The following is a 27362-nucleotide window of genomic DNA, read 5'->3' on the forward strand; positions in this document are numbered from 1 at the left end:
ACCAAAATAACTCATTTAAAATTTAAGCAAAATTATTTTTATAATTATTTTCTCAGTATTTTTATACCACTGACAGAGGTGCTAACATATTTTCATGATAAAAATGTTTTGTAGGCTATTTTTTATTCAATGTCACATCTATAATTTGTGTTCAATAAATACAGAGAAAATGGCAAATAAAACACACATTAATATATGTTAATATGGCCACTCAAACATATTTTCTGTTTCTATACAGGCCTACACGTAGCCTATATTTTTACACAACTATTCTACAGATTTGCTTTTTATTTGCTACTGCTGTCAGTAAATAATTTGATTAAAAGCATTTGATTTAATGTTTTCCAGTTTCTTAAATATCTCCTCTATAACCTACTGAACACTTTCTGCATTTTTACATTAAAAAAAACGGGAAAACCTTATTTTAGGATGATATAAAGCTGTTTTTTTTTTCATGGGGACCACAAATGCAAGGGGTCTTTACTGCAGAGCTAATTGACATACAGCTCCACTAACTCTGGACATCATGGGTTTAGCTTGACCTAGTCCAGCTCTCCAACTCGGTGGATCTATAGGGGTGGAGGGTTAAAGTTATGGGTAGGCTTAAAGTGTGGTATTCTAGCTTCACCCATTACACCTAAATTACATTCAGCAAGAGGGAGCTGGACTGGGAACTTGACTTCACACTCCGTCCATGGCTCTGCAGTGATAGTCTCTCAAAATATGTCCATTGGACATTTTGTCCTCAAAACAGAGGGTTTACTCCTTGTGTTGCGTCAAGACAGCCTACATCAAGTGTAAACAGTGATTAACAATCATTAATCAGAAGACTTGTCGGCTGGGGTTGCTATAAACAATAATGCTCACTTGATTAGTGAGAGTCACCCCCCACCCCCACCCCCCACCACCACACACAAGTGTCTCTATATATAATAGACTTCACATAGGGTTATCAAACACCTTGATTGTCAAGAGGGGGGTGGAGTGGTACTTTATATTCAAATTAACTTAATGGTTTTTAGCAACCCCTCTGGATACCTTTATGAGTAATGCATGTTGTTTACACCTGCAATAAACCTAATAAAGAGCAAAAATTAACGAATGCCATGACATAGTAAAACAAACTACTGTAAAGCACAGTAATATTCAATTAAGCTCAGAACTGAAGCTGTAACCTTGTTGTCGTCTTGATTTAAACACTTCAATGAAAAAGCTTTGTATAAGATCACTGAAGAATCACACCGTGTGTGTGTGTGTGTGTGTGTGTGTGTGTGTGTGTGTGTGTGTGTGTGTGTGTGTGTGTGTGTGTGTGTGTGTGTGTGTGTGTGTGTGTGTGTGTGTGTGTGTGTGTGTGTGTGTGTGTGTCCTTGTTTATATTACATTGTGGGGACCAAATGTCCCCAAAAGGATAGTAAAACCTGAGATTACCTACATTGTGGGGACCAGCCAGTGGTTCCCAGTTTGCAAAAGGCTTATAAATCATACAAGATGAGTTTTTTTTATAAAGTAAAAATGCTGAATGTTTCCTGTGGGTAGGTTTAGGGGCAGGGGCAGTGTAGGGGGATAGAAAATACGGTTTGTACGGTATATTGAATTCTATGAGCATACAACATGTTTGCATATGTTTAAATAAACTTTTTACAAATATAAATTCTTACAAATATTTATTGTTTACATATATGATCTTAACATACTGCACAGTACCCTATAGAAATTCATTATAGAAATATGTAATATAAGCATATACTAATTTATGATAGGTATTTTATATGTGGTATATGACTATAAATATAATCCTATATAAGCATATACTGAATTTTTGAATACATGCTGTTTAAATAAACGTGCATATAAATTAGGAATATATGCTTTATATGGCATTAACGTACAGTACCATTTAAAAAGTTATCATGTAAATAATTTGAATATATGTATATATAATAATTCCTCTATATATTTCATGTATCATGAGGATGTATTAGTGCATTGTAAAGATAATAAAAAAATTATAATTGAATGCTTTTTATTTTGAATGCAATCCATGTTTTTTGTTTTTGTTTTTTTGTGCTTGTTTCCAGATTCTTTTGATCCAACTGGCAAATCTGTACAGTTAAAATTTTAACACATGAAGGTAAACACACAGAAAGCAGCTTTGGTTTCGGCTCTGACAGCCACCAGACCACGGTGACCGCCATGAGTGTGTGTTAGAAATCCTGTGAGAGACCATTGTGATTCTTGTTACATTTTTCCTGTTCAAACCAAACTTGGGTCTTCAGCCCAAGTGTGCGTACTGTCATGTTTTAGCATTAGGTCGATCAGTATAGGTGATCTTTTGCAGCCGTTCGAACACATTCAACCACATGAGCGCCTACGAAAGCAATCCAGTCGAGTGTGTTTTCGACCATGGGAGTGGCCTACGTGTTAATTCAAAAATGTTAGACCTTGTTTACAACTGTACTTGTCCACTTGTGATCCGATCGACCGAAACATCTTAATACTACTGTAAACAGGGCCTAAAAATGTTTTGTCTTAAAAAAAAAGTTATGACAATTTATAAAATCAGGTTCCACCAACAAACTACAACAAACTTTTAAGTATCAAACATTGCAGGTCTTTCACTTTACAAATTATGTAGTTTTGTTTCATTAATACAGTATATATATTTTGTCATTTTTACCCCCAAAGAATGGAAGTGAGTGACACATTGTAAAATCATCATGACAGCTTAAGATATTATCTGATCTCATAGAAAAAAATATACAGTATCTTATTAAACAAATACAAGTTACTAAAACTTTTTAAAAATAATTAATTAAATGACACAATATTAAGCTATTGTAATTATCAACGTCAAAAGACCTCAGAAAACAGAAAATTATGTTTGCAACTTAAAATGCTTAATTAAATCAATACATTTGGATTTTTTAAAGTGCACCCATGCATTTATTTAAGTTGTGGCAATAATATGTCCCCTGATTTTCTTTGCACTGCACATAGCTGCGGAAACTAACAACACCCCTCTGCTAGATAACATCTCTGTCTGTGGTGTAAACAGATTCAGGCTGAATAACACAGAGCAAGCTTTAGTATAACCTCCATTCTGACTTTCTTATAACGACAGGGAGGCTGATCATTCAAAGCAAGACCTCAGTTCAAGGGAATGATCAGATCCCATTTTCATCCAAGGTCGTTCAAAGGTCCTACAAATAAAATGCACTTTCATATTTTCAGAAACAAGCCCTTATGGCTGCTGGAGGAACGCCAGCTGGTAAAGTGCCTTTAAAATCAGCTGATGCATCACTGGAGCTCAAGGTGAAAATGAAAACTGAAGGACACTGGAGAAATGCCACAAGCTTTTACATTGCAAAGGATAGATAGGATGGAAACAAACATCTCAACATAACTTCCTACATGGCAGAAGTTTTTTTTTTATCTAAAGCAATTTACAGAACTGAAGAGTAATTGTTCTCTTTTTATGGGGAGAATATGATAAGACGGTGGGGGTTGGTGGGAAGAGTCACCATCACCCACTGAAATTGTCCTAGCTGGTTCACTATAGCATTTGTGAGGTCAAAATACAGTCATGATAGCGCTATAAGAGGGATTTATTATTCTCTGCAGTCTCAAGAAACATGATTTCTAAAATAAATCTAAACAGAAAATAGTGCTGGTGAACTGGCTTAATTAACATGCCAATTAATTTACACTCTAGGATTAGTAATTTTTAGTAATTACTTCAACTCTCACTGATTAATGAATATTGCAAGTTAATCTTAACCACTAAATAGTTTTGCTTTTAATAAGTATCCAGCCATAAATCTCACAGGAAACAAAAACATATGTAAACATAAAGTTAAATATGCATTTAAGTAGCAAATCTCCAAATACTGATTCATTATTGATTTTATCATGTCTATGTTATCTTTAGTTTTTATTTCCAGTTTGATTGATGTTTCTTTTTTGGATATAAATATATATGGTCTAACTTGAATAAAAAGAAAGCAGCAATCCAGATTTTTCAATACAATAATACCCATTTAAGTGTCATGTCACAAGTGTGCCACCAGAGATCACTATAGTATGTTTTTTATCATTTCTCATCATCTTTAATTCTCATTATGTGCAGTCTGATCTCAGTTCACATCGACACATTTGTAACCCTTAAGGACTTATCTACGTGATATAGAAGTATGGTAGCTCCTTAATAGTACTGATTTATATTTTTTCACCCCGGTTTCATAGACAAGGCTTAAGCTAGCCTCAGACTAAAATGCATATTTGAGTTATTTTAACTGTTTTAATAATTTCATAAAATATGTCAGTGCCATTGGTTTGCCTCAAGATGTACATCAGTATTTTTTTTAACATAATGAATGAAAAATCTTGTAAACACTTTAGCACTTAACTAATTGAAATAACCCATTAAACGTGAAAGTATATTATCATAATACATTTCTTCTTATATTGAAAGTTTTTTTGTTTTTGTTTTTGCCATAAAGGGTTTAGTGTCCTATCTAAAACCACAGTGAACCTTTTTTTTTTTTTTTTTTTTTTACTAAGGGTTTTCTTTCTTTTGTTTCTGGCCCTCTAAGACAGTTTGGAAAGACTTTAAGACAGGGTCCAAACTTAACATTTTAAAATAAATTAAATAAATAATTAAGAACTGCTACATGATGCATATTACACACATTAAGTAACCCCCCACCCCCCTTTTTTTCTGACTAAAATCTAAGACCTGTGTGAAACCCGAAGAGTTTTAAGATCTTAAATTAGGCCTACAGAATATTTCACAAGCACATAATAAAGAGCTTCTTCATCACTGCAAACTACCATACAGGATTTACAGGACACAGGTTTGGTTGTAACTGATTGATTGTAGGTAAATAGTCACGTCTTCCAGCTCTCTTAAAACACTGGTTATGCTATTTATTTTTTCTTAAAATGATGTGACTTTATTTAGGGACATGAATGCGCATGCAAAGTTTCAACTTTTTGGAAAGACTGAAGACTGTAATTGTTGGAGTCAGAAATCAAACCATTCAAAAACAATGAAGAGACAGAAAGAAAAAAAAAACAGAAAAGCTTTATTGTAGTTTGTCAAAGACCAAAATATGAAATCCATGAAAATGTACGTAAGACTCAAAGTTCAATAAATTCTGAATCATCCAATTCTAATTAGCTGTTTCTTCATCTAATGAGTTTAACAAACAATGTGAAATTATGCTTTTGCTTGTTAGTTTTTGGGATCTAATTACTAGTCTATAGCAGCACTGAAAAGAAATCTGAAAAACCCTAGTCATAGGGCCTACTACGGTGGCCCAGTAGTGCAGCCGTACTAAATTAAGCCACAACACAACAGATTTAATCCACAACACAAAGAAATCGCCACAACACAACAGATTTAATCCACAATACAACAAAATCATCACAACACAACGAAATCACCACAACACAACGGAAACGAGCCACAACATAACGGAATCACCATTACACAATGAAATGCTCCCGACTAACTAAAAAGTTAGTTTTCCTTGCCATTGCTCTATAGATTGGCCAGTCTTACAAATAGCCTATATAAACACTACGATCAGTTTCAAGTGTGTAATCATTGTATATCGACATAAAATATCAATTCAAACTCACGTATGCATTATAGCTGTATTGTTGTGAACGTTTTTACCTCGTGGTCGGGAGCATTTCCGTTGTGTTGTGGTGATTCCGTTGTGTTATAGCCAAGGGGGTAATCTAGCGCTCGGAAAGCGTTCCACCCGGGGCGGCCATTGCTAACCAAGCCATCACCTGCTGTTAGCATCCCATTGACTCCCATTCATTTTTGAGTCACTTTGACAGTGAATAACTTTACATCAGAGGAGTTTAAAGACTCCATTTGTCCATTGTTTATTTCTAAAGAAACACGACAATGCATAAAAGGCTCCATAAGCTGTTTTTGTAAAAAATAGGCTAACGATTGCGTCATAACCAACGCAACTCTGTCGCACAGTTGAGAAATTACTGTATAGACAGGAGGAGACGCTCGCAGGCAATCTTTTACTGTCTATGAGGCAGTCGGGGGGACGTGGAGACATAAAGTCTGATAAAGTCAAGGGAGAAGAATGGGGAGAAGCCCATAGTGAGCCAAAAGCAACGGGAGAAAATATTTAAACAACGTGATTCAGCTTTCACTTTCCACATCTACTAGAAGACCTACAGCTGTCCGACAGGAGGCTCACATCACATCTACGTCGTCAAGCTCAGTCTGAGCCTGCGCAGTTCGCTCAGCCATCGGGAAGTGAGTGCCTCTGATTGGCCTCATCTTCGGCCGTTGAAGTCAATGGGATAGCTCTGTCCATTTCTTTTACTGTCTATGGTTATAGCTCGTTTCCCTTGTGTTGTGGCGATTTCATTGTGTTGTGAATTAAATCTGTTGTGTTGTGGCGATTTCTTTGTGTTGTGGATTAAATCTGTTGTGTTGTGGCAATTTTGTTGTGCTGTGGTTTAATTTAGGCTGCACTACTGAGCCACCGTACATAACAAACATAAAATGATTAAGGAAATCATTTTTATTTGCATGTAGCTAATTCTGAATATATATATATATATATATATATATATATATATATATATATATATATATATATATATATATATATATATATATATATATATATACACACACTCACCTAAAGGATTATTAGGAACACTATACTGATAACGTTACTGTGTTTGCCCCCCTTTCGCCTTCAGAACTGCCTTAATTCTACGTAGCATTAGCTGTGTCTCATTTCGTTAAATTTCGAAGGCTGCGTCCTCCGGAGGACCCATCCTGTGTAGGATGCAGTATACGGAGTGTCCTCAACCAGAATTAAACGAGACGTCCTTCGTAGGACACATAGGCAGGAAGTATCACGTTGCTATGCCAACAAGTTCAGCCTCGTTGCGCGTTCACGCCAGTTATATGAATGAAAATTATTTATAACTTGAAAATGAGTATGAAATGTTTCTTGTCTTGACAGCAATGTACTGTTCTAAACGTTTAAAATGCACTAAACAGTTGTAAACCTGTTTACCACAACTATCTGTTTGAGGTAATAGAGCTTAAAAAACAACAAAAAAGCTTGAACTACTTAATTTAAACACCACACCTACGCTCGCATGTATATCTGGCAGTGGTGCCGTTTTTTCATATAATATTTTTTAAAAAAAATATGACGGTTGTTAACAGAGACGCAAAGAATTGTGGGTTATCTCCAGCCTTGAAGGATACTCCTCATGCACACTCCGAATTCCTATGAAAGAAGGACGCATTCGGAGGTCACATTTGGAGTGTCCTGCTCACTTTTTTTAAATGAGACGGCCTTATGACGTATGCACCCTTCGAATGCGACCTCCGGAGGACACAGCCTTCTGAAATGAGACAGCTATTGTCCAACCACTGTGGAGGTAAAGTAAACTTTATTTATCCATTTTGGCACGCATGGCTTGAGGAAAGATGTGCAGTAATAAAAATAATCATGCTTTACACACACAACGCTCTTCCCAACTGGACTATTTGCCTTTTTTCTGGCTACAACAGAGTTCCCACGGGACTTAACCACTATTTAGGTGAATTTAAACAATGGCTAAGTGACTAAACGCATCTTGTTGTAATGTAAGGGCCCTGTTAATGTTGAACAGACATTTTAATTGCATTTTATGTCTGTTAAGAGGCACAGAGACACCCTTTACTTTTTTCCCCCTCAAAGCTGCAGCTTTAGCTGAGTGGGGGCTCTGGGCATTAACTGTAATAACTCCGTGTTGCAAGCACCAATCCGGTTCGTTTTTTTCTTTCTATAGACTGTACTCACCAAGGTGTATAACAATCAAGATAAACTTAAAAATTCTCAGTTGTGCTTTAAGTGAGGGGTGTTAGGCCTATTTATTTATTGAAAACAATAACAGCACAAGATAGGTGAGGTGGGAACACAGTAAAAATAATAGGGCAGGGCTTTACAGCATCTCAAGAAGCAGGTGCTTAACACTGGGAGATGTCACAGAAACACCAGAGTTGGCTGCCAGGTCAGGAGAGTCAGTGACCAGAAAGGACACAGAAGAGGGCAGGAACCAACACAACACAGACAAAAACACTCAAGACAAGACAACTAGACCAAAATAAAAAGTGATAAAACAATGACTAGGGGAAAAGCTAATTAACTAAATAACTGAATGTAGAAAAGTAGCAAAATAATAGAAGTTCTAAAAATAACCTGAACTAGCAACAAAAAGAACAGCAAAGAAATACTAGGAATAAATGACTAGGCGAACAACAAAAAAGCCCAATAAAAACAAGACTAACACCTTGCAGGGAACTAGATACTACAAAACTAGATAGAGAAACAAAATCAAAAACTAAAGAAGTCCAAAAATAAGGTTAGGGAAAAAATACAGCTAAGTATTATAACTTGACAAGATCAACAATTATCAACAATACTAGATGAACAAGGTACACAACCAACCAGCAAAGACATGAGGGACATTGACATTGGTCCTCCCGGTCCAATGGTTTAGGGACCTCATAACTCGTGTCCTCCTGGACCAATGATTTGGGAACCTCTGAACTTGGACCCTCCTGGGGCATTAGGCAAGGAGCCTCTTGATTCAGGCTCTTTCGGACCAACAGGGTAGGGACCTCTAAAAGAAGGGCATTTGACTGGCCATCATGGACCCTCCTTTTCTTCCGGTTCTGAGGGCATGAACATCTTTGCTCGACTGGCTCTTGACTAGCAGGTGCAGACTCGACCGCTTTTTGGGGAACTGGAGCAGACTTGACGGACTCAAGGATGACAGGGACTGACTTGACTGACTTAGGGATGACTGGAGCTTTCTCGGTAGACTCTGGGATAGCAGGAGCTAGTTAAGGAATGACTGGAAATGACTTAGTAGACTCTGGGATAGCAGGAGCTGGCTTAGGAATGATTGGAACTGACTCGGGGGTGACAGAGATTGATGCAGCAGTACTAGCTGCCCTTTTCATTCTCAAAATTTGTTTTTCAATTGGATTACAATGAGGATCAATAGCTTCACTCAAGGAAGGAGAAAGGGTGAGTTGGTCACTAAAGACAGGCTCTGGTGGTGTCAGGATACCCGTCTTTGTGGTAGTGCAGATAATTGGTAAAATTTCAAATCTTTCACCCAACTATTAGATGGGCATATTTCACAATGAATCATAATCTGGGCTTGGTAACAAAATATGTTTTTGGACTAACAAGGAAGTTTTCAGCTCTGAAACTTACAAAGTATGATGACTTCCTGTATGTCAAAAGCTCAAGGAGAATTACATTTCTCAGTTCACGGTCCCTTTATTTGGTGAATCACCATTGGTTCAGACTAATCAGAATATAAAACCAAAACACAAAAGTATAAATATCTAAAAATCAAAAATCACTGGCCAGCATTTGCAGGTGAGGAGAGTGCATCTAGCATCAGTTTCGCGTTTAATACACACAAATGTTAACTTTCCAGTTCCCTGAAACCAGTTCCTTTACACTTTGTTTTTGTTTTCTTGAACATGTCTAATGTATACAGAATGCGGAAACAGTTTCAACTCTTAAGCTGAAAGAATCTGCAGTTTAAGTTATTGTTGAGCTTTTTCTTGAGTCTCACTATCCCGGCTCATATTAGTGAAATGGCAGAAGCCAGTATTTTGGTGGGATAGGGCCAGTTCATCTGCCTAGTGTGTGGATCTACTGAATAAACCAGTGACCATTCCTTGTGCACACGAGTTTACAGCGGCCCTCAGTGTCTTAAGTGATGGGTGTTAGGCCTACTTATTGACAACAGTAACAGCACAAGATAGATGAGGAGGGAACACAGTCCAAACAATAGGGCAGGGCTTTACAGCAACAGGGCAGCAGCTCAAGAAGCAGATGTTTGACACTGGGAGATGTCACAGAAACACCAGAGTTGGCTGCCAGGTCAGGAGAGTCAGCGACCAGAAAGGACACAGAACAGGGCAGGAACTAACACAACACACACAAAAACACTCAAGACAAGACATTTAGAGCAAAATAAAAAAAGTGACAAAACAATGACTAGGGGAAAAGCTAATTAACTAAATAACTGAATTTAGGAAAAAAAACTTAAAATAATAGAGGTTCTAAAATTAACCTAAACTAGCAACCAAGAGAACAGCAAAGATTTACTAGGAATAAATGACTAGGCCAAAAAACAAAACAAAAGCCCAATAAAAACAAGACTACAACCTTGCAGCGAACTAGATATAAAAAGACTTTAAAAAAAACTAGACAAAGAAACTAAATCAAAAATAAGAATAAGATTAGGGAATAAATACAGCAAAATATTATAACTTGAAAAGATCAACAATTATCAACAGATTAACAAGGCACACAACAAATGCACACAACAAACCAGCAAAGACATGAGGGAAAGAGGCACAATATAAGGGGAACAGCATGTGAGGATCAGGTGAAAACATGCCTTATTTGAGGGAAAAGATGTGTCCAGGACTGTGAGAGTAGGCTGCTTGGGAGCAGCCTCCATGGCCAAAACAGTGAGCAGAGGCTGCTTAGAATGCCTCCACAGATGCCTCTGTGGCCATAACAGGCTTTGGGAAATCTATAGTTTGGACGATCTGAAACAGTTCCTCCTCAACCACTGAGCTAGGCGCCTTTTGGCTTGGGCCCTCCTGGGCAAATGGTTTAGGGACCTAATGATTTGGGTCCTCCTGGACCAATTACTTAATACCCTCTGAACTTGGGCCCTCCCGGACCAACAGGCTAGGGGCCTCTAAAAGAAGGGCATTTAACTTGCCAACACGGACCGTCCTTTTCTTCTGCTTCGGAGGCTAAAGAATTACTGTAACTGACTCAGTGTAGACAGAGATTGATGCAGCAGTCTGAGCTGCCCTCTTCATACCTAACCTTCATTTTTCAGTTGGATTAAAAAGATTGATAGCCTGACTCGAGGAAGGAGAAAGGGTAAGGTGGTCACTACAGACAGGCTCTGGTGGTGTCAGGATAATTGGTAAAATTCCAAAGTTTTCCCCCAACTATTAAATCCACGATGAATCGTTATCTAGGATTGGTAATAACAAAAGCCTTTTTTTGACTAACAAGGAAGTTTTCAGCTCTGAAACTTATAGGTTGGAACACTTAAATTTCAACTATATTACTGATCTGCCCGCATTGACACTATATGACATTTGGATTAGCTGGATGACATCACCGTTTTCACCAGAGCGGCTGTAGAGCCAAATCAAATTCTGTTGCGTTATTTTCCTGTTTACTACTGTGAAGCTGCTTTGAAACAATTGGCATTGTAAAAAAACGATATTTAAATAAAGGTGAATTGACTTATAGTATGATGATATCTTGTATGTCAAAATCTTGATTTTTCATTTCATGACCCTTTTAGTTTGTGAATCACCATTGGTTTTGATTCTAATCAGAATATAAAAGGCATATGTTGACACAACACATCCTGTTTTGTAATGGCTACTATACAATCGTTTGTGTCTCACAAGGGCATGTACCATTACAAAAGTATCTCAAATCAAAAATCACTGTCCAACTTTTTTCAGGTGAGGAGACTTTATGGGCCTTTATTGATTGCTTCTAGCTCTGCAGTATCAGTTTCACTTTTAATACACAAAAATGTTATCTTTCAAGTTCCCTGAAACCAGTTCCTTCAGACTTTTTCTTAAACATTTTTGAAGTATACAGAATGCGGAAACAGTTTCAACTCTTAAACTGAAATACTCTGCCATGTAAGTTATTGTCGAGCTGTTGTTTGAGGCTCTCTGTCTCAGTTCATATCAGTGAAATGGCAGAAGCCAGTATTTCAGTGGGACAGGACCAGTTCATCTGCTCAGTTTGTCTGGATCTACTGAAGAATCCAGTGACCATTCCTTGCGGACACAGTTACTGTATGAGCTGCATTACCAGCTACTGGAATCAAGATGATCAGAAGGGAGTTTACAGCTGCCCTCAGTGCAGACAAACCTTCACTCCAAGACCTGCTTTAGGTAAGAATGTGTTGTTTGCTGAATTGGTAGAGAAAATGAAGAAGACTACACTACAAGCTGATGTATCTGGAGATGTGGAGTGTGACGTCTGCACTGGAAGAAAACAAAAAGCCGCCAAGTCCTGTCTGGTGTGTCTGGAATCTTACTGTCAAACTCATTTCGAACGTCATGAAGAATTTCGCTCAGGAAAGCCACACAAAGTGATCGATGCCACTGGTCGACTCCAGCAGATGATCTGTTCTCAACACGGGAAACAACTGGAAATCTACTGCCGCACTGACCAGCGCTGCATATGTTACTGGTGTACAATGAATGAACACAAAAACCACGACACTGTAACAGCTATAGCAGAGAGGACAGAGAAACAGGTAAATACAGTAATTACTGTCCTGGAATACATAATTGGTTATTGTTAAAATGTTATATTATTTTTATTATACAGTAAAAGTAGCATGTAATAAGTCAAACCTGCCTCACTCTACTTTCATGAATAAAAGTAATTTGTGATCCAAGAAGAGGCACGCTTTTTTTGTTGGCAGTAACGAAAGTAGGAGGAGGAGGGTGAACTAAAGATATGGGGCAGGTGCTGATGAAATGGCCCATGAATATAAATATAGTTAAAGTTTGGTTCAATATGTGCAATTCCCCATTGCTGGGCAAAAGCAAATTATGCTTTTGCAAAAGCAAATACTATTCAGCTTGTAGCCGAATTAAATATATATTATGTTATGTATAGTTATGATTCAGATATTTGCTTAGTCCGTCTGCATCCATTATTATAACCCACTAACTTTGTCCCAAGTGCTAAGACATGTTGTGGTAAATTTCCTTCTCAAATGTCATTCACAAAAGTCAATTTTCCACAAGACATGGACAATCCCAATACAGTTTGTGGAGTTTATCTTTATTGAGTGGATAAAAGAAATAGATCCTTTTCATTTATTAAAAATAACTGATTTAATTCAGATGAGGATTTCTGTTGTTTCTTTGTCAACAGAAACATCTGGAGCAAACGCTAAGAAACTTCCATCAGATAATCTGTCTGAGAGAGAAAGATATTCAGGAGCTGAGAGAAGTTGTGAAGACTTATAAGGTGAGTTGGCTACTGATAGAAAAGTTTCATAATCAGTTGAGACTCTCCTGCGATCAGTGAGGATCACTTCCAGTCTCACTGAAACACGTAATGTGTCCTGACAGTGCTCTGCTCAGAAAGCAGTGGAGGACAGTGAGAGGAACTTCACTGAACTGATCCGCTCCATTGAGAGAAGCCGCTCTGAGATGACACAGCTGATCAGAGATCAGGAAAATGCTGCTGTGAGTCGAGTTGAAGGACTCTTGAAACAGCTGGAGCAGGAGCTTGATGACCTGAAGAGGAGAAACGCTGAGCTGGAGCAGCTTTCACACACAGACGATCACATTCACTTCCTGCTGGTAACAGAATCTGAGAAAATCATATGTCTCTTTATCTGTCTTTATTTTAATGTTGTTTGTTTTGTATGGCTTCTGTAGAGTGTCGAGTCTTCCACTGTTCCTCCCAAAACTGTTGTTTCGCCCAGAATCAACGCCAGTTCTCACCTCTTATATGATGATGTGGGAAAATCCATCCTTCTGCTAAAAAAGAATCTTGAGGATTTCTGCAAAGAAGAGATAAAAAAGATATCTGATAGAGGTAAAATAATGATGATATTCAAAATTAGAGATGGATCATGTGACAATTTTGTTTGGAAATCTAAAATGTATTTTTCCAACTGCAGCACTTTATATAATAATAATAATAATAATAATACATTTTATTTATAATGCACTTTATATTTAACTAAAAATCTCAAAATGCTACAGAATTAAAAACAATCAACAAAAATAAATAAATAAGTAAATGAAATAAAATAAAACAGAAAATTAAATAAGTAAAAAGTCAATTAAAAGCTCTGCTAAAAAGGTGGGTTTTAAGACCATGCTTTATAGCATTTACAGTCTGTGGGGTCCGCAGGTGGTCAGGCAGAGCATTCCACACACTGGGGGCTGCAGAGCAGAAGGCCCGATCTCCCATAGTACGGAGATTTGTTGTGGGAGTTTTAAGGCGATATAGAGAAACAGAGCGGAGGTTATGAGTGGCTGTTTGTGTGGTGAGGAGTTCCTTGAGAGAGTGCCTCACCATGGATGCACCTCACATCTTACAGGACATTAAAGGATCTGAAGCTAACATCTTGGCGTCAGATACCACAGCACACTTCAGGGAACTTGTAGAGTACATGACTCAACAGGTCAGGGCTGTTTTGGCAGCAAAATGGGGGTCAACACAATATTAGGTCATAATGTTATGCCTTATATATATATATATATATATATATATATATATATATATATATATATATATATATATATATATATATATATATATATTATGTGTGAAGCATCTTTATGATGAATTCAAGACTTCAGCATAAATTGCAGACATCACTTTGTCTGTGAGCTGTATCAGTTTTCTGTTTATATATACTTTAAATGCTGTTGGTTTCCATAGTGGCACACATCGGGATCATTTCCACTTCTGACGAGCGCGTACAATGTAAGTCTTACTAATAAAATGCACATACAATTATCTTTGATTACTCCAATATACTCTTGCCAACTCATGTAACAAATGTTTTTTTGTTTTGTTTTTAATCAATTGATTATTTAAATCCTGCACTTACATTAAGCTGTATAGATGTACAATAGTCTAAACCAGCTGGTACACAAACTCTCAGTTAGGAGTATCTAAAACTGTTTGGTTTCCTCATGTCACTATTTCAAGCTAATAACTAATGACATATGCCAGTGTTTTGTTGTTGTTGTTGTTTGTTTGGTTTTTCAAAGCTTTATTACTGCTTGACAGTTTGACATTAATATGATTTATTTCCTTTGCAGCACCACCACCCATTCCCTACCCAAGATCACCAACCAGTCCCTTATCACAGACAGGTTTACTGTCCATGCCCAACCAAAGGCCAAAGGTGAAGCCGAGATCCTCTACTATGCCAGAGTCACAGCCAAGACCCTCTACTATGCCAGAGTCACAGCCAAGACCCTTTACTATGCCAGAGTCACAGCCAAGACCCTCACTTTCAAATTCAAAGTATTGGAACTTTACAGAACCATAAATCACAGGCCAGACTCTCCACAGACAATCGAATTTTGCTCACCAATATTTTTTTACTCACTCAATTATGATTTTTAACATATTTTTGTTTGAATAAATACAAATATTTACTGGACATTATTTCCTGCAAATATTCTTGATATAACCCTATTATTAATTGGAATTATGCAATCTCTCCACGATTATGTATGTGTGTGTTAGAGGTAATGTACAGTATTTACCATTTTTTGATTCTTTCTGATTTTTAAAATATGAATACTTTTTTTTAATTATTTTAATACGTTTTTTTATCTGTAATGTACACTCACCTAAAGGATTATTAGGAACACCATATTAATACTGTTTGACCCCCTTTCACCTTCAGAACTGTCTTAATTCTACGTGGCATTGATTCAACAAGGTGCTGAAAGCATTCTTTAGAAATGTTGGCCCATATTGATAGGATAGCATCTTGCAGTTGATGGAGATTTGTGGAATGCACATCCCGGGAACGAAGCTCCCGTTCCACCACATCCCAAAGATGCTGTACTGGGTTGAGATCTGGAGACTGTGGGGGCCATTTTAGTACAGCGAACTCATTGTCATGTTCAAGAAACTAATTTGAAATTCGGTTGCATTATCTTGCTGGAAGTACACTCTAAAAAATGCTGGGTTAAAATCAACCCAAGTTGGGTTGGAAATGGGCAAACCCAGAAATTGGGTTGTTTGAATGGGTCCATTTACTAGGGTTCAAACAACCCAATTTCTGGGTTTGCCCATTTCCAACCCAACTCGGGGTGTCTTTAAACCAGAATTTTTTAGAGTGTAGCCATCAGAGGATGGGAACATGGTGGTCATAAAGGGATGGACATGGTCAGAAACAATGCTCAGGTAGGCCGTGGCATTTAAACGATGCCCAATTGGCACTAAGAGGCCTAAAGTGTGCCAAGAAAACATCCCCACACCATTACACCACCACCAGCAGCCTGCAAAGTGGTAACAAGTCATGATGGATCCATGTTCTCATTATCTTTAAGCCAAATTCTGACTCTACCATCTGAATGTCTCAACCGAAATCAAGACTCATCAGACCAGGCAAAATTTTTCCATTCTGTTGTCTGCTGTTGAAGCCCATCCACCTCAAGGTTGTGTGTGTTGTGACTTCACAAATGCTGCATACCTCGGTTGTAATGAGTTGTTATTTCAGTCAAAGTTGCTCTTCTATCAAGTTGAATCAGTCGGCCCATTCTCCTCTCCCCTCTAGCATCAACAAGGCATTTCCCCCCACAGGACTGCCATATACTGGATGTTTCTCCCTTTTCACACCATTCTTTGTAAACCCTAGATATGGTTGTGTGTGAAAATCCCAGTAACTGAGCAGATTGTGAAATATTCAGACCGGCCTGTCTGGCACCAACAACCAAACCCCGCTCAAAATTTCTTAAATCCCCTTTCTTTCCCTAAATGCATTGAAGCAACTGCCATGTGATTGGTTGATTAGATAATTGCATTAATGAGAAAATAAACAGGTGTTTCTAATAATCCTTTGGGTGAGTGTATGTATCTAAATATTTGGTGGTGGGATTTTTATTAAAACATCACATAATTGAGTATTTAGTAGTTTAGAATTTAGTAGTTCTACCCTTAAGCCCTGTCGTAAAAAATAATGGAACTATTGGCACTACTCCCATCATGAGTCCAGATTTAAGCACTTGCTACAACCTCCTGTATCCCAAGCATACCCTTATTCGGGTGGAGGAGAAGGAGCCCAAGTGGCATCCCTTGGATAGTGATGGACCAGGTCCCCCAGAGGTCTTAGGTGGAGATTTAGATTGATGCAGGATGTATTCCTGAAAGCCACCAATTGTGTCCTAGTCTCTCTAAACTTCCCAACCATTGTCTCTACAGACATGCTGAAAAGTTCAGAGGACGAGACTAGCACATCACGGTGAAAGCTTTTCTCTTTCTCCTTCATGTCTTCTAAGTTCAGCCACAATTGCCTCTCCATTGCCAACAGCTCCGCCATTGAATGACCGGAGGTCACAGGTCAGCAAATGCTTCAGGAGACAGTACCTGCCCCTGATCTAAATCTTTATGCAGATCTGGCTAGTATGCTTGCAACATGGCCATCCTGTGCAACGAACCACCATCCTGACCAGCTGCTGCATACATCCTAGAGTTCAAGCGCAAGTTGGTCTGTATTGGCTTGCATGGCAAGGTTGAAGCCTTCAAAGTGGGTGATTCATCCTGAAAAAGCCTGCAAGCATCTCTTCAACAGGAGGCATTCTCACATATCCGTGCTTGCACAATCCCTCTTTATTCAAACAATTAGAATGATTACAATGGATAGATGCTAGCTGAATTTGACTTCTTCCATGACTTCTCAAACTCAGCATGAAGTTCGGGACAAAATTACCCTGAACATTTTTCAAAATACAAAATACCAGTAACATCAAAAAAATTAAATTAATTAATTAATAAAATAATAAAAATAATAATCCTTTTGAAAGAAGTCTCTTTGCTCACCAAGGCAAAATATGATCAAAAATAAAGTGAAAACAGTAATATGTAAAACAAATTAATTACAGTTTAAAATAACTTTTCTGTTTTAATATTTTAAAATATAATTTACTCCTGATGAAAAAGATGAAGCAGCCATTTCTGATACACCGTGATATACTTTTTTTCAGGTTTCTTTGCCATTAGAAAGTTTGAAGAACAACATTTAAAAAAGATATTGTAACATTATAAATGTCTTTACTTGATCCATTTCATGCATCTTGCTGAAAAATACTATGAATTTCTTTTAAAAAATTAATTATAAAAAGCTTACTTTTGAATTAGTTCTGTAAATTATGTAAAGTATATCCACTATTGACACTGAACTACTTTTATGTTATTTATTCAGTTCAATCTGCACCACTGTACTTCTTCTACTGAATATAAAATAAGATATTTCGGAAAATGTGAAAGAAGTGTTTCTTGTTGTTGTCATTTTACTTGAATGTCACTGGGCCTGACAGAGAATGATACCTCTTTTGCTTCTCCTGATTTAAACCAAAGTGGTTATATTTCATATTAAGAGGTTAAGTTTGTACCTTGGGTGGCCAGTAACATTTTAGAGGTGATTTGGGATGGTTTGTGCTGACTACAGTGTTACATTTTGTAGCACACAATGAGTAAATTAAGTAAATTACTAGCTATTTAATAACAAATAACATTTAATAACACTTTTTACTTGTATACTTAGTTAAACATTGTAGAATTTCCACTTGTAAAAAAAAGCAGACACATTTGTCCTTGATCTTCACTGCTTGCAAGGGACAGAGGTTAAAACAGAATTCTAACACAGGATTACGCTCAACCAGCAAATACTGCATGCGCTTCCATAAACTCATTCAGAAAGGCTCTGTCGAAATTCTGTTTGGGGCAAGGTTAATGGAACCAGTCAACTGTGGCGTACGTGGAATGAAACAGCATTATCAGGATGAGTTTGTTCCCCCGGCCTATACCAAATCATTTGTTCAACATGTTTCCTGTAATGTTCTGTTGTATAGAATATTTACTGTATGTTTACTTTTCTCTGTATGAGGGAACAATGTGGCTATAGGGTCATCTTGGGTAAAATAATATAATTTTCTTCTAAAAGACTACATACCCACAAAAACCACCACCACTTTCCTAAACAGCCATAGTGCTAACAATAAAAAACTGTTTGGCATAAGTGGAGAAGAATGGATTCTATATTGACAGTTTCAGTCACATTAAGACTTATTTGTGAAAAATACACATTAATATTGATACGCATTAATAAACAGTGCTCTTAAACTAATTTTTTTTTCAGAATACAGATTTGTTTAAAGTGACTGAAATTAACCAAGATCATATACAAGATTTGCCTTTATATACAAGTTAATTCATGACATTTACATAAATTATTTTTAATAAAATTTAAATAAATTTAAAATTTAAATTAAGAACTTATGGAGAAACTCCCGGAGCACCTCATGGATGAAATCCTGGAATACAGAGAATAAATTGGCCAATCTATATGGCATGACAAGGTACTCGTAGTGGCCGGTGGGTGTCACCAAGGAGGTCTTCCATTTGTCCCCCTCACGTATCCGGATGAGGTTATACATGCTGCGGAGGTCCAGCTTCATGAACACAGGGGCACGACGGAGATGTTCCAGGGCAGCAGGGACGAGAGGAAGGGGGTACCGGAACTTGACGGTGAAGTTATTGAGGGCTCTGTAATTAATGCATGGCCACAAGCCTCCATCCTTCTTAGCCATGAAGAAGAAACTTGAAGCAGCAGGGGAAGTGGAAGGATCCTTGGTCGAGCACCTCCTGAACATACTCCACCATGGCCTTCTCCTCCAGGCGTGAGAGTTGTTAAATTTTCCTGCGGGGCTCACCTGGCAGTAAATTGATGGTGCAGTCCCATGGCCGGTGTGGAGGCAGCTTGGAGGCACGTGTGGGGCAGAAAACGTCACTGAAGAGGGCATAACAGGCTGGGATATCCACAGAGCGCTTCTCAACCAGGCTCTCGATCGACGTTGTAGAATTTCCACTTGTAAAAAAAAAGCAGAGACACAAGAATGTTCCACTTATGCCAATGCCCTGGAACAAACAGGCAGGCTGACTGGACGTGGTGACAGGTTGAGAAGCAGCCCTCGCCCCACTTCAGGATTTCTCCCATCCACCAGGAAATGACGGATTGTGCTGCTCCAACCACGGGCACACTAGGATGATGTCAGCAGTGGATTCCTCCAGAACCAGTAATGTTGTACCTCTTTATGAAGAAGCCCGACTGGAGCTGTTAAGGACCCACAGATAAGCGTACATGACGGCAGCTGAGTGGGCAACCCAGTTACAGACAGGATTTAGTAGACTGACAGGGTTGCTGTCGTTTTGAGCTTTAGCTGGCGGCAGGGGGTGCCTGAGTTGAAGTTGCCAGCTGACCCAGAATCAATGAGGGCGACAACTGTAAGAGACACACCAAAAGCAGAAGGGATCACAGTAGTAGTAAGAGGTTTCATCTGGTTCGCAGATGGGATAATAGCACTCACCACTGGACTGGAGGGCGGACTGGGCATTCAGTGATGTAATTCAGAGGCATTCAGAGATTGTGGGTCAGCTGCCTCTGCCACTCAGTCACAGACAGTCTAGAATTCTCCAGTTGCATGGGTTCTGAGTAGGGCTGTGCGATATTGAAGAAAAATGCGATATGCAAGATCTTGTTAAATAATCGGATATTCGATACAATATTGCAATTAGTGTGTCAAATCTTTTTAAACTATATTTTAAAAAAAATATTTAAAAACTGAGAATGAAACCATTTGTGTTTCACATTCTTCCTGGGAAAAGAAAGCGTCGCTACTACTTGAACTTGAAATAAAAATGATCAGCAATGTTTTAGCAAAAATTTATGTCACAAATCGTTCACGGTTCAGTGTGTGTGTGCGTGTGTCAGACAATGCAAGACTGCAAGTTGTTTTCCGAAAATTATTGCGTTTAATAACTATTTTTACTACGGCTTTTCCAAAGACCTCTTGGAAGTGGGCGGTGAAACTGGCAAAGGAGTGGGTGAGCGGATTATTCTGTGACCACAAAGTTTCTGCCCATTGGGACTGGCGGTCGTCAAAGGTGAAGGAGATGCAGTGTGTCCGGGGCGGAAGTGCTTTCTGGTGATGGTGCTGGAGCAAAAGTAATGGTGTTGAGTGTGCACCAGAGGCATCAACCAATTCCTGGAAAGGATCCTGGCTGCTCATGCTGGTAATAAGTTTATTAAATTCCAGTGAGTGGAGTCAATCAGGTGAGCAGTGAAGTAGCAGAATGGCAGGCTAATGCAGATAGCCAAATAGAGTGAGCTTTGGTGAGAACTAAAATATTTAATTACTACATTAGTTGTTTCTCACTAGAAATCATCAGAAGTGGAAAATATTGATTAAAAAAACCCACAGACATTTACACACAAACTGACCAGCAAACGCAACTTTCGGACACCATCTTTTTTTCCCAGCTCAACTGTCGCTGAATGGAAAGCACAGGATTGTGGGATATCAAAGACAGCGAAGGATACATGTATGCTGCCTTTAAAAATCGATCAGATGAAGGGCTCTCAGGAGACAGGAAGTGAAGCAAACATTAGATTCGGACGTTTCTTGATGCCTTCCTGCCTTCAAATTTGTCCTCCGAAGGTAGCATTTTCCACGTTTTGGACGCAGCCTGAGAGTGAGCGTGTGGGTTAAGTGCTGGCAGTGATGAGATGATGATGATCTGCAGGTGTGGGTGATCAGAACTCTGGTAAAGCGGTGCATGGCGGTTGGGAATGCGTGCTTGTGACAGTCAGGAAATATAAAGTATATACAATTTTATATCTAAAATAAATAAATAAATAAATACACTCTAGTTGTGGTTTAGCATTAAGGGGAAACCAAATACCTCTTTCCAATTCATTTATGTGGAAAATGATTTTCTAACAGATTTGGCAATATCTTAACCGATTTTTTCCCTTTCAGATTACAACAGACAACTCTAGTTGGGGCCATAATTCCTAAAGTCAAACAACCCATTAATGCAATCACCCTCTCACAACTGCTATGAATTTGCATTCTTTGACTTGACCCAGTATTTTTTTTTTTAAATGGAAATTAAAAGATGATTCCTTGTTTTGTTTTTTTTGCTCCACATTGAGTAATTCTATACTTATTTCCCTCTATTTGATCTGGAATTTGACCTCAGTTTTAACATGCCATTAAAAAAGTTATCTGTTTACTGTGAAGCCAGAAGCTAACAAAACCTTTTCAGTGTTATATTTGTGATTTTTTTTAATTTGCTATATGGTGGAAAAAAATGTTAACGTACAGCGGTGTCCATGAGGGGGCGACCCACTCCATGTAAATTAGAATAGCCTTTGCAAGAAGCTGATATACCTGAACTTTGCATCTGGTGATAGTGAACATATTAATGATCAAAAGCGAGGTTTATTATGTAGGCTATTAAGCTCTTTAATCATCAAAAAAAAAAAAAAATTTGTAAAAATTACGTGTTTATATCTACACGAAAACGTTTTAACAAATGATTCCGCTTGATACAGTGAAACTTGCCACGTGACTGTGATTGATCGTGGCCGTGGTTTTAAACCACACGCAATCACCCTGTTAACTGACTCGCACACATCCTCGTCTGACACCTTGTTTTGGTTATCTCCCATATTGCCCAGTCCTACCCTGATGAGCTCGTTTTAATGAATGAGTGTGTGGCGCTCACTCTCTCTCTGTACTGTTTTGTATTCCGTGCTGGTCTCTGTCGCCAACAGCCGATCTAAATTTAGCCTCACGTGAGGCAGCAGGAAACAGGGGGGTACTTCTGTTCCAAAAATATCCCCCGCTCTGTCTCATTCTTCTCTCCCTCACCCTTCTTTAGAACTTTTCAGCGTCATTTTCATCATTTACGCATTTTCTCCTGCGTTCTTAAATCATTTCACATAGGCCCCTATGAACTTATAATGCATTAATAAAAAATTTCCGTTATTATATTTCCTATTAATTATCGTCGTAGTATTACTAGGTTACATTTAACTTCTCTTAATTGTGAGCTGTTTTGTCAAAATTGATTTATCTTTTCTTTTTGGAATATAATATGGAATATTAAAAATTACAGCCTATATTATGATTTATTCATGCTCATTACATTTAATTGTTTTTATTTGTATTATTAATGTGGTCTTTATCTGTAATCAGCCTCACACAACAGACTTCATAAACGTAATGTCACGGGCAGGACTGTCTGTAATCAAAATAATTTCCTATCCCTTTTGCAACAGCTCTTCTCTTATTACATGTTCTTAGGCGCAAGGACAGGACAAGCTGTCACTCATACAACATCACAGTCAACAACAAACCACAACTGTCCAACGATTCAATACAATTAAACAAAATCAAGTGCTGAACTGTTTAAGAAACAGGTTCTCTTAGATATAACCTGTCTGTCAGAGAACACAGACTTCAGGGACCCAAGGCGGAGCTGGCAGTTCAGGGACCCAGGGTGTACATGGTGTGCTGTAAACTTAGATAGCCCTGGAAACACATGAAACACTGAAGATGCAGATGGCACTGGAGACACATAGAACACTGCAGATACAGATGGTGCTGGAGACACATAGAACACTGGAGATACAGATGCCACTGGAGAAACAGAACACTAGAGATACAGATGGCACTGGAGACACATGGAACACTGGAGATACAGATGGCACTGGAGACACATGGAACACTGGAGATACAGATGGCACTGGAGACACATGGAACACTGGAGATACAGATGGCACTGGAGACACATGGAACACTGGAGATACAGATGGCACTGGAGACACATGGAACACTGGAGATACAGATGGCACTGGAGACACATGGAACACTGGAGATACAGATGGCACTGGAGACACATGGAACACTGGAGATATAGATGGCACTGGAGAAACATAGAACACTGGAGATACAGATGGCGCTGGAGACACATGGAACACTGGAGATACAGATGGTGCTGGAGACACATGGAACACTGGAGATACAGATGGTGCTGGAGACACATAGAACACTGGAGATACAGATGGCACTGGAGACACATGAAACACTGAAGATGCAGATGGCGCTGGAGACACATGAAACACTGGAGATACAGATGGCACTGGAGACACAAAGAACACTGGAGATACAGATGGCGCTGGAGACACATGGAACACTGGAGATACAGATGGCGCTTGAGAAACATAGAACACTGGAGATACAGATGGCGCTGGAGACACGTGGAACACTGGAGATACAGATGGCGCTTGAGAAACATAGAACACTGGAGATACAGATGGCACTGGAGACACATGGAACACTGGAGATACAGATGGTGCTGGAGACACATGGAACACTGGAGATACAGATGGCGCTGGAGACACATGGAACACTGGAGATACAGATGGTGCTGGAGACACATGGAACACTGGAGATACAGATGGTGCTGGAGACACATAGAACACTGGAGATACAGATGGTGCTGGAGACACATGGAACACTGGAGATACAGATGGTGCTGGAGACACATAGAACACTGGAGATACAGATGGTGCTGGAGACACATGGAACAATGGAGATACAGTTGGCGCTGGAGAAACATGGAACACTGATGGCGCTGGAGACACATGGAACACTGGAGATAAAGATGGCGCTGGAGACACATGGAACACTGGAGATACAGATGGTGCTGGAGACACATAGAACATTGGAGATACAGATGGTGCTGGAGACACGTGGAACACTGGAGATACAGATGGCGCTTGAGAAACATAGAACACTGGAGATACAGATGGCACTGGAGACACATGGAACACTGGAGATACAGATGGTGCTGGAGACACATGGAACACTGGAGATACAGATGGCGCTGGAGACACATGGAACACTGGAGATACAGATGGTGCTGGAGACACATGGAACACTGGAGATACAGATGGTGCTGGAGACACATAGAACACTGGAGATACAGATGGTGCTGGAGACACATGGAACACTGGAGATACAGATGGTGCTGGAGACACATGGAACACTGGAGATACAGATGGTGCTGGAGACACATAGAACACTGGAGATACAGATGGTGCTGGAGACACATGGAACACTGGAGATACAGATGGTGCTGGAGACACATGGAACACTGGAGATACAGATGGTGCTGGAGACACAAAGAACACTGGAGATACAGTTGGCGCTGGAGACACATGGAACCCTGGAGATACAGTTGGCGCTGGAGAAACATGGAACACTGATGGCGCTGGAGACACATGGAACAATGGAGATAAAGATGGCGCCGCTGGAGACACATGGAACACTGGAGATACAGATGGCGCTTGAGAAACATAGAACACTGGAGATACAGATGGCACTGGATACAGATAGAACACTAGAGATACATGGTCGGGTATTCTCCTATGGATTCATGGATCAGAACAAACTCTGGGGAGCATGGCATATTCCATTTACTTTAGATACATTTTTTGGTTTTAGCCATACCTTAGCCTTTGCAACTCCACCTATGAATTTGCAGTGTTTTGCATGTCAACAAAGTGGAAGCAGTTGGGAACAACAGAAACAGGCAAAATCTCAGAGGGGGTCAGCACATACTGAGGCACACATTGCACAGAAGTCGGCAAACTTCTGCAGCGTTAATAGCTAAAGACCTCCAAACCTTGTGTGGCTTTCAGATTAGCTAAAGAACATTGTAAAGTGAGCTTCATGGAATGAGTGTCCGTCAATTTTCATAGTGCATGTCATAGTGCATTCTGGGAGTGAGTTCTCAGTAAATGGCATATTGGTGCTGCCTTAGATCTCGACTAATGGGTCCTGCACACTGTGCAATTTTTCAAAATCCTTTGCGAATGTCCCTTGTCAGACTGTACGAACATGATCGCCATGTCACACTGTAAGATCTCAGTTGACATTAATGTCAAACTGCACGATAGTGAAGGCGCGCTAAAAACGGACGCGCGCAAGAAAACTCACCCGGAGTTCATATCATCAATGAATGACGCGTTCAGTGACAGTGAGCTGCATTACACTCGGGACTGAAATGCTGGCTACAAAGAAATCTCTAGCACTCGTTTTGGTCATAGTTTGTCTTGAAAAACGGAGATATTTGACTGTCGTCGTAGGAGAAGTCACACTGCAGGATTGTGGGGCAAATCTTCTGACACTGCCAGAATTTCGTCTGAGGTAAAATTTGATCGCAGCGCTCATTAATCGGCGGCCGGTGAACATGTCAAACTAACGACCAAAGACGTCAGATTTTAGCCTAGGATCAGAGGAATCATTTCGGATTTGCTAAATTTGTCCCAGACGGCCAAATCGTGGCCAAAATCGCACAGTGTGCACCCGGCTTAAAACAAGGTGTCATAGAGGGCAGTTTAATTATGCTTTAGCTCTCGGAAAAGCCTTCATGTCAAGAAAGCGGCTCGCTCTGCGACACTCACGCCAAGAGAGTTCATTGATAATTTGAGGAACTGAGTCATGTTATAATTTCTTGACAATGAAACGTTGCTCTATAAACTCCGAGCTGTGCATGTGTTCATCTGTGCGGGCTGTGCATTTCTCTTACAGATTTTCTCCTCGAGCTGAATGTCTGATGTGCATTGTGTGTGCTGCTCAAGCGCATGTACCGCTTGTTGAATGAATTTTATCAGTTTAACCAGTGATGCAAATATTTGTCTCACAGTTGACAAGGCCAAGACACATTTTATTTACATGCATGACACGCTAACATTCAATTACAGGACTTGAGTGCACAACTGTGCTTCACTGTCAAACACACACTGTAATGATTTGAACGTCTGAGTTTCTCTTCACATAGTGAAGTTTAATTTACCCATAGGCTATCAGACCCTGTAAGATGTCACTATTTATGCAACCGTATATGTCAAGAAAATGGTTGGAAAAACAAATCAGCAAACAGATTACATGAGTCAAAATAGATTTTATAGATTAGAAATAAAGCTTTCTGTTGATTAGGTTTAAATTGGCGACTGAAACAGGATGCTTATATGAACCTCCATAGGTTTGAGTGTTTGCTGGTCGTGCACTGGCAAGAAATGTCACATGCCGATAAACAGCCCGGTTGCCATGGTGATGATACCTTAAATCCACATGCGTCAGTGTCTTTCAATGTTTGCAGGTTCAGATTGCATTTATCATGCCCAATCACACACAATCTGTCCAGTGGAAAACTGTCTTTAAGGGGCAGAATAAGTTCACTGCCTTTGTCTACTGTTAAATCAAATTCAATACAGAAAAGCAGTTAAAAGTCGTTATAGTTTATGAATTGATCATTCCAGCAGGTAAGTGTTGACACAGCTCTCAATCCACATTGAAGTTTTGTTCTGTTATGGAGGAAAGAAAGTGTGTCAGGAACTGACAGCATATCTGGCAGGATTAAGTTACTGCAAATTACAGTTTTAGAGCTTCAGAGATATTTTGCAGATTTAGAGCATTACAAATGATATAAAACCTTATCTTTACTTAGCAGCTTTATACAAAAAAATGGCCTTGTCATACTGGATTTTACTGAAGCTATATTTGATTTGACAGCATTTATTTTTATTTTTTGCAAACCTTAACCCTTAAACGCATACCTTGGGTCTTTAGTGACCCGGGACATCATTCACTACCTTCCTCC

At 39.1% G+C, this 27362-nt stretch overlaps 1 protein-coding gene across 2 annotated transcripts; it reads left to right on the plus strand.

Annotated features, from left to right (window-relative positions):
- The first annotated feature begins 11760 nt into the window (after window positions 1-11760).
- On the plus strand, window positions 11761-17666 carry ftr63 (finTRIM family, member 63). Of its 2 annotated transcripts, XM_067417134.1 has the most exons (7): window positions 11761-12387; window positions 13017-13112; window positions 13217-13450; window positions 13529-13688; window positions 14544-14588; window positions 14930-15015; window positions 17049-17666. In XM_067417134.1, exons 1-7 carry the CDS (start codon window positions 11818-11820, stop codon window positions 17055-17057), a joined length of 1200 nt encoding a protein of 399 aa, XP_067273235.1. In that variant the 5' UTR covers window positions 11761-11817; the 3' UTR covers window positions 17058-17666. The 2 variants fall into 2 exon arrangements, with proteins under 2 accessions (XP_067273235.1, XP_067273234.1); XM_067417133.1 differs by lacking the exon at window positions 17049-17666 and having other exon boundaries at window positions 14930-15799.
- Window positions 17667-27362: the final 9696 nt, after the last annotated feature.

The sequence above is a fragment of the Pseudorasbora parva genome, chromosome 15 (assembly GCF_024679245.1).
Source record: "Pseudorasbora parva isolate DD20220531a chromosome 15, ASM2467924v1, whole genome shotgun sequence".
Taxonomy (NCBI): domain Eukaryota; kingdom Metazoa; phylum Chordata; class Actinopteri; order Cypriniformes; family Gobionidae; genus Pseudorasbora; species Pseudorasbora parva.

What these genes read in the sequence shown, in the direction of transcription:
- ftr63 (XM_067417133.1), top strand. Translation starts at nt 11,818, where the DNA reads ATGGCAGAAGCCAGTATTTCAGTGGGACAGGACCAGTTCATCTGCTCA. An exon ending in AAGTTGTGAAGACTTATAAG is followed by an intron (nt 13,113 to 13,216) that starts GTGAGTTGGCTA and finishes GTGTCCTGACAG; the next exon opens with TGCTCTGCTCAGAAAGCAGT. An exon ending in TTCTGACGAGCGCGTACAAT is followed by an intron (nt 14,589 to 14,929) that starts GTAAGTCTTACT and finishes TTTCCTTTGCAG; the next exon opens with CACCACCACCCATTCCCTAC.